Below are 12,228 nucleotides of genomic sequence, written 5' to 3' on the forward strand. Positions count from 1 at the left end.
GCTTTGCTATAGCCAGGGGAGTGGAGGCCCAGATTGTATCTCGGCTGCCAACTAACTATTTGTAAAATATTTGACTTTGTTAGCATTTGATTTATAATAATAATAATAATAATAATAATAATAATAATAATAATTATAATAATAATACGAGAAAAAAGTTTTAATAAATAAATAATCCCTCCATCCCAGATTAGTTGTTACTCTTTCCTTTTTCGTCCATCTCAGATTAGTTGTTACACTTCTAAATTAGGAATGACCCCACAATTATTATATTGTCTCTCTTCCCACTAAACTTTTTTTGTCCCCACACCCTCTCTCATTCAATTAAAAAAATACCCCACTAACTCTTATCACATCTATACTTTTTCAATAAAATAACAATTACTAACCAAACAACCATTATCACCTAAAACTTTGTACAAAGGTAAATGTAATGACTAATTTGGGATGGAGGGAGTAAATAAAAATAACATAATTGCAAGCAAGGCCCACGGAAGCTTTGCACTGGTGCTGACAAGTATCGGTGAAGAAATCAATCTCCTTTCATCAACATACCAAGAACACAAGAACCCATCAAGGCCAATTCAGGATTTTCATCCACCCTTTTACCAACAATGTCCAAATAAGCTTCCTCCGTTCTTCTTCGAAGCACGAGACAACACCCTTAAAACATCTGTATGATTAATCGATTTACCCATTAAAAAAAATTACAATCGATTAAATAGGAATGGGGTTTCAAGGGAAGCCTGAAGGAACTCCAAAGACAACTAACTAAATTAAGTTGCTTGTTGGAAGGTGTTCCTCGCAGCTGCAAACAAACCCCATGATGAGTGATTGTGGATTTAATTTAAAAAAACACTGCGCACGACCTTTGTGCGGGCGGCATGGCTGCAGAGCATAGCCAGTGCGCCGACGAAACGACCTTTGCGCACAAGATCTGCGTGGCAACCATGTCGTTTGCGCAATGTTTGTGCGCAACAGCCATGCCGCCCTCGGAAAGGCTGTGCGGAGTGTTTTTTTTGCTATTTACTATTATTATTATTATTATTATTATTATTATTATTACTAATACAACTGTTATTATATTATTATTATTATTATTATTACTCCATCTGTCCCAGATTAGTTGTTACACTTACCTTTGCACAAAGTTTTAGGTGATAAGTGGTTGTTTGGTTATCAATTGTTATTTTATTGAAAAAGTAGATGTGATAGGAGTTAGTGGGGTATTTTTTTTAATTGAATGAGAGAGTGTGTGGGGACAAAAAACAATTTAGTGGAAAGAGAGAAACAATATAATAATTGTGGGGTCATTCCTATTTTAGAAGTGTAACAACTAATCTGGGACGGACGAAAAAGGAAAGTGTAATAACTAATCTGGGACGGAGGGAGTATTATTAACAATGGAGGGGTTGAATTTTAAAAGGGCAAAATTATATTTTTCTTTATTAAATGCGGGTGTTTTTAGGAAAATGCAGACGTCGTTTAAAAACCCAAAATAACAAGTGTATCGCCTACTCCCTCCGTCCCTTAATACTCGCACCGCTTTTCTTTTCATGCCGTCCCTTAATACTTGCACCGCTTTTATAAATGGATTTTTTTTACCAATATTATATTATTTCTCACATTTACCTACTAACACACTCCCTACAAAAAATCATTAAGAAATTTCACACCCCACTACCCCTTACACATTTCCCACTAACTATATTAAAAAAAAAAAACCTCCACTATTATCTATCCCCCATTAAATTATTCGGATGCGCTCTTCTTCGCAATGAGACAACTAGTGCATTTTCATGGTTAATGAAGGTAACTTAAAATTATCTTTTAATTTTTGTTTCTTTTAATTTATTTTAATATTGTCTAAAATTAAATACATGTGAAATGAAATATTATCGTTTCTTTGGTTAAGTCTTATAACCATTATGTCCTCAATTTCTCACTTATAATACTTTTTTTTCTGTAGACATTTGTATCGTTGATGAAAAAGCCTCTTAAGACAATTTTGACAGATCAATATCCATGGATGACACGTAGTATTTCTGAAGTAATGCCATTGACTAAGCATGCTTTTTGTATATGGCACATTACCTCTAAATTCAGTAGTTGGTTCACTGCACTTCTTCGTCAACAATATCCAAAATGGTGTGCTAGCTTTTATAATCTATATAGGCTTGACACGGAAGAACAATTTGAGCGTCAATGGCATCATGTAATTGGAGAATACAACATGAAAAATAATAAATATGTTATTGGCCTTTATGAGATGAAACACTTTTGGGTACCCGCATATCTCCGTGGATATCTTTTTGCGGGAATGACCACAACAAGAAGATCTGAAAGTATCAATTCTTTTGTTAAGCGATTCACGAGTTCGCACGTATGTTTGAGTCGATTTCTTAAACAAGTGAGTATAATCTTAAATTCAATTAAAAAAAATTACAGTTATGACTATTATCCTTATTTAATTGATTTTATTGTGTATATAAGTTGATTTAGCTATTGAAGATGTTGGACAAAAGCAACTTCACGCTAGTATGTTAGACAAGTATAGAGGGTCGTCATTACGAACTCTATCTCCGTAGGAGAAAGAGGCGTACGATACGTTGACCCCATTTTCTTTTAAAAAGTTTCAAGCTGAGTTTGAAAGGGCTACTCTATACTTAGTGTCATAGTGTTCGGATACGGGTGATTTTATAGTGCAATATTATCTGGACAGTGAGATGCGTTGGGATGGGATAGTGGAAAGTTGCTCATGTAAAAATTTTGAATTTTGGGAGATTCTTTGTCGGCATATTTTAAGTGTATTTCTCCGTGAAGGAGTTTTTTCAACCCCGCTTGCATATTTCATTTTACGTTGGTGCCACAGACTAACGATTGACGGAGAAGAATCGTTGCTTGTAAACGAGGACAATGGTGAAGGCAGCACCAACAATGTAATTGATATGAGTCATCCTATTCAACATCCTCCAAAGTCGAAGACAAAAGGCCGACCCAAGCAAAAACGTAACAGGAGTGGAAAAGAAGTACAAGTAAATAACAAACAACAGGAAAAATGTAAGTTATGCAGAAAATGTGGTCATAACTATACTACATGTCCCGAGAAAGAGTTTATGGAGGAAAATTTCAATTCATACGGTGTAGTAGTAGGAAAAAGAGAAGAAGGGAATGAATGTTTGAACCCTGTATTTCATCTTAAAGTTATAGAGTAATAACGTATTATTGAAACGGTTTAAACTTGTTTCATTTCAGCATGTTTTATACTTATGTTCATAACAAAAATCGCGGTCCAATTTCTCAGCACATATATTAAGATTTCTTTGACTTAATTTCTCAGCATATACTTATGTTCGTATTATTGACCGAGAGACAACAAGAATAATAATATCAACATACTTAGATATGCTAAGCAATTAAGATTTGCGGCAAATATGAGAATTAGGCGGCAAATTAAATATGTAATTATAACTAGCATTAATTGAGATCTTCATATTAAGATTTGTGGGGGAAATAATTTGTTAATATTTGATTTAGATTCATATTAGAAAATTGGTTAAAATAAATCCAGTGAGAAATTAGGAAAAAAAGTGATAAAACTAGTTAGAGTTAAAATATGGTATGTTTTATTATTTTACAAATCAAATATTTAACATACCTTTTATACACTTGAATATATTCTTTAATATCAAATATTTATTATGAATCTGTTTTGTTAATGTGTGCCCACGTTAGAAAAACCGATAAGCGGTAAGTTAATTCAATTGTCTAAAGTTCCACATCGATCAAACTGGTATAAATATTAAGGGACGAAAAAAGTATTTAAATACGGAAAAATATGAGAAAACAAACAAAGAAAACTACTTTCCCTTAAATATTTTCCCTTCAAATTTATTTCCCGTAAAAAATTATTGATGATCTAAAACCAATGTAAGAAAGCCACCCACGAATGAATGGGCTTATTGGTTATTCCCTAGTCTGTGTTATGACTCATGGTCAAAGGCCAAAGCCTATGGAAGAGCACACACCGCTTTCTTTCGTTTCAGGAAAAAAAATCTGTATTCTTTCGAACCCCCAAAGCTTGCTGTGTCTTGCTGACTTTTCTCTTTCTCTCTCCTCCCCCTCTTCCTCTCTCTTTATCTCTCCTCCAAAGGGTGTTCAATCTTTCCCATGGCGCTTCTCAATCTCACAACCTCCTTTCGATCGCCTCTTTGAAGCACAGGCAAAGGAGGGAGATTTTGTCGCTCCAATTTTCTCGATTTCCCCACTTGAAATAAGCTCAAGCTTCACCTAAATGCAAAAAATAAATCCCTCTTTCTCTCTCTCTCTCTTAAGCAAGTCGGCTGCAATTCGCCTATTTCAATTTCAGGTTTCTTTCTACTTGTATCTTTTTTGAAGATTTTTTAGTTTTGATGTGTTGAGTTGATTTGTGTAACTTTCTGGGTTTTCCGAATTGTTCAATTTTTTTGTTTTAAAGTTAGTTAATTTGGAAATTTTACGAATTTTAGATTATTTAGTTATCTTTATCTATCTGGGGTTATCTTGTTCGGACGAAATTCGGTCTTTTCTGGGCCAATCTTGATTTGATGGGAAAAGTTAGGTTTTGTCTTTAATTTTGGGTTTTCAGCTGAATTTGTAGGAGATTTGCTCTGCTATATGGTTGAAATTAAGAATTTTGATTGGATTTTGGGCATAATTAGGGCAAGTAGAGAGTAGAGTAAAAATAAATCCCTAATTGGTGTTTGTCTGAAAAGTGATGGGTGATCGAACGGATGATATGATGAATTTAGACTTAAATTTAGGACCTGTGTCTCCAGCGTCGCCTGTGTTAGGTGCAGGAACAGGGCCGTCATCAGGGGAATCTGTGAACGTTGTTGGGTGGGAATCACCTTATTTTAGGGAAGCTATTAGGCAAAGAAGTAGGCATAGGTGGCGTTGGAGACAAAGTCAGCTACCACTTGGACCTCATTCTCTGAGATTGATGGTTGATTCAGATAGTAATGGTAGTGATCCTGGTGTTGATGAGGAGGATAATGGTGGGACATTACTAGCTGGGGAAGGGAGTGTTACTGCTGAGCTACGAAGCCATCAAGTGGTCAAGACTTGTGAGAATAATGTGATTCCTGTGGAGAAGGATTTAGTTGCTGATAAGGAAGACATTGAAAAGCCAAACTCGGAGGAGGGAAGTTTTTTCGATTGTAATATATGTTTTGATTTGGCCAAAGAACCTGTTGTTACTTGTTGTGGCCATTTGTTTTGTTGGCCATGCATATATCGATGGTTGCATATTCATTCAGATGCCAAAGAATGCCCTGTCTGCAAAGGAGAAGTTTCACTTAAGAATGTAACTCCAATTTATGGACGTGGGAACCACATCCATGAACCAGAGGAGGATGCAGGAATCAAGGTCCCTGTGAGGCCCTCAGCACGCCGAGTTGAGAGCCTGAGGCAAACTATTCAGAGGACAGCATCATCTTTTCCCATGGAGGAGATGATTCGGCGTCTTGGAGCTCGTTTTGAATTGACCAGGGATTATTTTCAGCACGCAAATGCAAATGCTAATGCGGATGGTGATTCAGACTTGCCTACAAGGGCATCAATCCTGAATAGGTTTATGACTACTCGAGCATTGCGTAGGGAACAAAGGGAACAAAATCCTCCCATACCTCCTGAAGAAGTGGTTGATTTAACACAGGATAGACCTGAGATCATTATACCTCGCAGGCTTCCACCTTTGACTTATAGAAGAGGGCAGCTGCACAGAAGTGGTGCTACTCTCTCACCTGCTGCTGATAGGTATGTTGAAGCATATTTTCATCGGTCTCCACCAGGAAGGAGCCAAGAGCTGCAGCCACCATCAGTGGATGACCGGGACTCTTTCTCAAGCATAGCTGCTGCTATTCATGGAGAGAGCCAAACAATGGATACAGCTGTTGAAATAGATTCACTGGTGTCCCTCTCTACATCAACTTCAAGACGGAGACATGATCCTTCTAGAACCTCTGATATGGATAGTGGCGATTCTCGTGCTCCACGGAGGAGGAGGCTGAACTAGATGAAGAGAAACAACAAAGCTCCGTTTTAAAATCAACAATACAGTTGAGTTATATGTAGTCCCTTGTAATTGTCTTTTCTTTGTTGACTTTAATTTACTATGTAACGGACTTTCTTATTTCAATAATTAATTGTAGGGATGTGTACTTGAGTTACACAACTTGTTTCTAGAGTGTTCCCCTGCCATTGATTCTTAGACTTTTCAACTTACAAGGCAGTGAAAGTGTTGTCGTTGAGCCTACATACCAGCTCCATAATTCATCTTATTAGCTTTAAAGCTTGTTTCTTTTTTGTATGGTTGCTGCATTCTTTCCTATCGCCCTTAAAATGTATTTTATTTGTTTTGGAAAAAGTAGTAACGCTTTGACTAGTGCTAAGATAAAATTTTGACCATAATTAATTATCCTTTTCTAAAATAAAATATTAATTTTTTTTAATGCTTAATAGGAAAATTTGGTAATATCAATCCAACCTTTGGCCGATTTTCTTTTATTAAGTTCACATACGACATTTTTTTTTTAATAATCCCACCTTTACCCACACTGCAGGCCGAAGCCCACAGCGCGCGCAGCCGAGCAGCTGGGCCGTGGGCCTTGCGTGCTCGCTGCTGCGATGTTGTGCGGTGTTGCCCGCTTGTGTGTTAGGTTATGATACATATGACAATTCATAAATCATGCGGAAAAACCATAAAGCCAGGAAAGCATATTATTTACACATAATCATTTAGCATAGTTTAGATGCATACTCTTTGTTGCGTGCCTTCCCTAGCTGCGCCCGAACCGAACAAGAACAAGTCTTTAGGACTCCAAGTGTCGTCCCTCCGTAGATAGTCCACAGCACGTCCGGATCCGCCTTAAGCTTGACCAACTAGGATCGCCCTTAAGGTACTTAGAATTTTCGGCACTTATAGGCAATTGTATGACTGAATTTTTGCTCTCAAAAATCACTTTGAATACTTGAATACTCGATATAAATTGTGAGCATTGATCACCTATTTATAGGGCATGGGTATCGGATATTAGAATCCTACTAGGAAACGATTTAGTGAATCTGAATTAATCTAAAATTCAATCACTTAATTTATCTAGTAGACTTAGGAAATTAATCTTATACGAATCCTAACCGATCAAGGTTTCGTACGCAAGCACAAACACACACGCAGGTGCAGCAGCCCACGAGGGGCGCCATGCGCGCGCGCGCGCTGAGCCCAGGCCCAGCAAGTGCTCGCAGCCCACGAGGGGCGCGCGCCTGCTGGCCTTGCTCTCGCGTTTGGGCTTTGCTTGCTTTGGTCGCGCGCGGGCTTTGCTAGGCGTTGGGCCTAGCTTCGTGCTAGGCCTTGCGTCTAGCAAGCTCGTCCGATGCTTATTCGTACGATGCGCTTCCGATTAAATTCCCGGTTCCGGAATTCATTTCCGATACGATCAATATTTAATATTTCCGATTCCGGAATCAATTTCCGTTTCGAACAAATATTTAATATTTCCGTTTCCGGAATTATTTTCCGATTCCGATAATATTTCCGATTCTGACAATATTTCCGTTTCCGGCAATATTTCCGATTCCGGCAATATTTCCATTTCCGATAATATTTTCCGATACGTACCATGTTTCCGTTTCCGGCAACATCTACGACTTGGATAATATTTATATTTCCGATACGATCCATATTTCCGTTTCCGGCAATATCATCGTTTCCGGAGTATTCATTTCTTGCCTGTGACGATCTCAGCTCCCACTGAAACCAAGATCCGTCGATTCCGAATATCCATAGATGGAGTATTTAATGCCATTAAATACTTGATCCGTTTACGTACTATTTGTGTGACCCTACGGGTTCAGTCAAGAGTAAGCTGTGGATTAATATCATTCATTCCACTTGAACTGAAGCGGCCTCTAGCTAGGCATTCAGCTCACTTGATCTCACTGAATTATTAACTTGTTAATTAATACTGAACCGCATTTATTAGACTTAACATAGAATGCATACTTGGACCAAGGGCATTATTTCCTCCAGTCTCCCACTTGTCCTTAGGGACAAGTGTGCATTTCCTAATTCCTTTGTCGCTCGATGCTTGCTCTTGAACATAAGGTAAGAGTTGTCATCCTTATTATGTCCAGAGGTGTTCCTCGGTTTCAGAGTTCAACTGATCAAATAAACAGATAATCATAGCCTATGATTCATCCGAGCATGGCCATGCATTTCACAGTTTCTAGCTCTCCGAGTGGCCTTGTACAACTTTTAAGCATCTCATCCCGATTTATGGGAGGACAATCCCAATCTTGCGATCTTGAGATTAGACTTCGTTTGATAGGTGATTACCTGAGCGTTGCCTTTATAGCCTCCTTTTACGGTGCGACGGTTGGTCAACGTCAAAGCAACCAGTTCTCAAACAAGTAATCTCAAATCACTCAGGTATTGAGGATTTTGTGTCTAATAATTTTAATGAAATTTACTTATGACAGATTTTCATCTCTTACAGTAAAGTTTCATAGGTCTTGTCCGATACTAGTCTTCCCAAAGTAAGTATCTATGCAAATGATTATGACATTGCCATGTCCACATAGTTCAAGAAACAGAACTACTAGTCATCTTGCATTCTAGTCGTCTAACGTTTTATATGCGTCCAATTTTATAGAAAACTCCGACCAGGGACCATTTTCAACCTTTGACATTCAAGTTCACTTGATAGACATTTCTTAGTCACAGGACTGGTCCTGACAGTCTATCTTGAATATATCGTCAAATTGAAGGGACTCGTCATTTAATAAACCAAAAATTAAATGGAAAAATGAATTCTTTTCATTTGCTGTGAATGATTAACCAATAATGTTTTACAAAGATTTAAACTCTAAAACTTTAAAACATTAAACAGGGATATCAAAGCCATTCTCCAATATGCTTGATTCCCATAGCTGCAGTGTGCGAGTTGTGCTTCGCCTGCGGCAGAGGTTTAGTCAATGGATCTGATATGTTGTCATCAGTTCCAATCTTGTTTATCTCGACTTCTTTTCTTTCAACGAACTCTCGTAGAAGGTGAAATCTACGAAGTACATGCTTGACTCTCTGGTGGTGTCTAGGCTCCTTTGCCTGTGCAATAGCTCCGTTATTATCACAATACAGAGCTATTGGTCCTTTAATGGAGGGGACTACACCAAGTTCACCTATGAACTTCCTTAGCCATATAGCTTCCTTTGCTGCTTCATGTGCAGCAATGTACTCCGCTTCAGTTGTAGAATCCGTGGTGCTTTGCTTAGCACTTTTCCAGCTTACTGCACCCCCGTTGAGGCAGAAGACAAACCCAGACTGTGATCTGAAATCATCTTTGTCGGTTTGGAAACTTGCGTCCGTATAGCCTTTAACAATTAATTCATCATCTCCACCATAGACCAGGAAGTCATCTTTGTGCCTTTTCAGGTACTTCAGAATATTCTTGGCAGCAGTCCAATGCGCCTCTCCTGGGTCTGACTGGTATCTGCTCGTAGCACTGAGTGCGTACGCAACATCCGGGCGTGTACATATCATAGCATACATTATTGAACTAATCAATGATGCATATGGAATCCCATTCATTCGTCTACGCTCATCAAGTGTTTTTGGGCACTGAGTCTTGCTTAGAGTTATTCCATGAGACATGGGTAGGTAGCCTCGCTTGGAGTCTGCCATCTTGAACCTATCAAGCACCTTATGGATATAAGTGCTTTGACTAAGTCCAATCATCCTTTTAGATCTATCTCTGTAAATCTTGATGCCCAATATGTACTGTGCTTCTCCTAGATCTTTCATCGAAAAACATTTCCCAAGCCAAATCTTGACAGAGTTCAACATAGGAATGTCATTTCCGATAAGTAATATGTCGTCGACATATAATACTAGGAAATCAATTTTGCTCCCACTGACCTTCTTGTATACACAAGATTCGTCTGCGTTTTTGATGAAACCAAAGTCACTGACTGCTTCATCAAAACGTATATTCCAGCTCCTGGATGCCTGCTTCAATCCGTAGACCGATTTCTTTAGCTTGCATACCTTTTTAACATTCTTTGGATCCTCAAAACCTTCAGGCTGTGTCATAAACACAGTTTCTGTTAAAACGCCGTTTAAGAAAGCAGTTTTGACATCCATCTGCCATATTTCGTAATCGTAATATGCAGCGATTGCTAACATAATCCGAATAGACTTTAGCATTGCAACTGGTGAAAAGGTTTCATCGTAATCCACACCGTGGACTTGCCTGTAACCTTTTGCAACCAATCTAGCTTTGAAAACTTCAAGTTTCCCATCCTTGTCTTTTTTCAGTTTGAAAACCCATTTGCTTCCAATGGCTTGGTAGCCATCTGGCAAATCGACCAAATCCCATACTTGGTTTTCAGACATGGAGTCTAATTCAGATTGCATGGCTTCTTGCCATTGCTTGGAGCTAGGGCTCTTCATAGCTTGTTTGTAAGTCGCAGGTTCATCACTTTCAAGTAATAGAACGTCATAGCTCTCGTTCGTCAAAATACCTAAGTACCTTTCCGGTTGAGATCTATATCTTTGCGATCTACGCGGGGTAACATTTCTAGATTGACCATGATTCTCACCAGATTCTTCTAAAGATCTCTGAGTTTCATCCTGAATGTCATCTTGAGCATTCTCTAGAGTTTGTTGATCGACTCGAATTTCTTCGAGGTCTACTTTTCTCCCACTTGTCATTTTGGAAATGTGATCTTTCTCCAAAAAGACACCATCTCGAGCAACAAACACCTTGTTCTCAGATGTATTGTAGAAGTAATACCCCTTTGTTTCCTTTGGATAGCCTACAAGGATACATTTGTCAGATTTTGGATGAAGTTTGTCTGAAATTAATCGTTTGACGTATACTTCACATCCCCAAATCTTAAGAAAAGACACATTTGGAGGCTTTCCAAACCATAATTCATATGGAGTCTTTTCGACAGCTTTAGACGGAGCTCTATTTATAGTGAGTGCAACTGTATTTAGTGCATGTCCCCAAAATTCTAATGGAAGTTTGGCCTGACCCATCATTGACCTGACCATGTCTAGCAAGGTTCTGTTCCTCCGTTCCGACACACCGTTCCATTGTGGTGTTCCAGGAGGAGTCAATTCTGATAGAATTCCACATTCTTTCAGATGGTCATCAAATTCATAGCTCAGATATTCACCGCCTCTATCAGACCGCAGTGCCTTAATCTTCTTGCCTAATTGATTCTCTACTTCACTCTGAAATTCCTTGAATTTGTCAAAGGATTCAGACTTATGCTTCATTAGGTAGACATAACCATATCTACTGAAGTCATCAGTGAAAGTGATAAAGTAGCTGAAACCACCTCTAGCATTTGTACTCATTGGTCCACATACATCTGTATGGATTAAACCCAATAGTTCATTTGCTCTTTCTCCAACTTTAGAGAAAGGTTGCTTTGTCATTTTGCCAAGTAAACATGATTCGCATTTACCATAATCCTCTAAGTCAAATGGTTCTAGAATTCCTTCCTTTTGAAGTCTTTCTAAGCGTTTCAAGTTTATATGGCCTAATCGACAATGCCACAGATAGGTGAGATCTGAATCATCCTTTTTGGCCTTTTTGGTATTTATGTTATATACTTGTTTGTCGTGATCTAATAAATAAAGTCCATTGACTAATCTAGCAGATCCATAAAACATCTCTTTAAAATAAAACGAACAACTATTGTCTTTTATTAAAAAGGAAAATCCCTTAGCATCTAAGCAAGAAACTGAAATGATGTTTTTAGTAAGACTTGGAACATGGAAACACTCTTCCAGTTCCAAAACTAGCCCGGAGGGCAACAACAAATAATAAGTTCCTACAGCTAATGCAGCAATCCGTGCTCCATTTCCCACTCGTAGGTCGACTTCACCCTTGCTTAACCTTCTACTTCTTCTTAGTCCCTGTGGATTGGAACATAAGTGTGAGCCACAACCTGTATCTAATACCCAAGAAGTTGAATTAGCAAGTATACAGTCTATAACGAAAATACCTGAAGATGGAACGACTGTTCCGTTCTTCTGATCTTCCTTTAGCTTCAAGCAATCTCTCTTCCAATGCCCCTTCTTCTTGCAGTAGAAGCATTCAGATTCAGAAGTGGGTTGACTGACCTTCCTCTTTACAGATTTGGCGCCAGTTTGCTTAGTTGGGCTGGCCTTGTTGCCAC

At 38.4% G+C, this 12,228-nt stretch overlaps 1 protein-coding gene across 1 annotated transcript; it reads left to right on the top strand.

The window, feature by feature from the left end:
* The first annotated feature begins 4,007 nt into the window (after window positions 1–4,007).
* On the top strand, window positions 4,008–6,224 carry LOC110775442 (uncharacterized). Its single transcript, XM_021980043.2, has one exon. It carries the CDS (start codon window positions 4,757–4,759, stop codon window positions 6,053–6,055), a length of 1,299 nt encoding a protein of 432 aa, XP_021835735.1. The 5' UTR covers window positions 4,008–4,756; the 3' UTR covers window positions 6,056–6,224.
* The last annotated feature ends 6,004 nt before the right edge of the window (window positions 6,225–12,228 follow it).

The sequence above is a fragment of the Spinacia oleracea genome, chromosome 3 (assembly GCF_020520425.1).
Source record: "Spinacia oleracea cultivar Varoflay chromosome 3, BTI_SOV_V1, whole genome shotgun sequence".
Taxonomy (NCBI): Eukaryota; Viridiplantae; Streptophyta; class Magnoliopsida; order Caryophyllales; family Amaranthaceae; genus Spinacia; species Spinacia oleracea.

Bases quoted from the DNA above. Each gene is read 5' to 3' on its own strand.
- LOC110775442 (XM_021980043.2), top strand. From the start codon at position 4,757: ATGGGTGATCGAACGGATGATATGATGAATTTAGACTTAAATTTAGGA.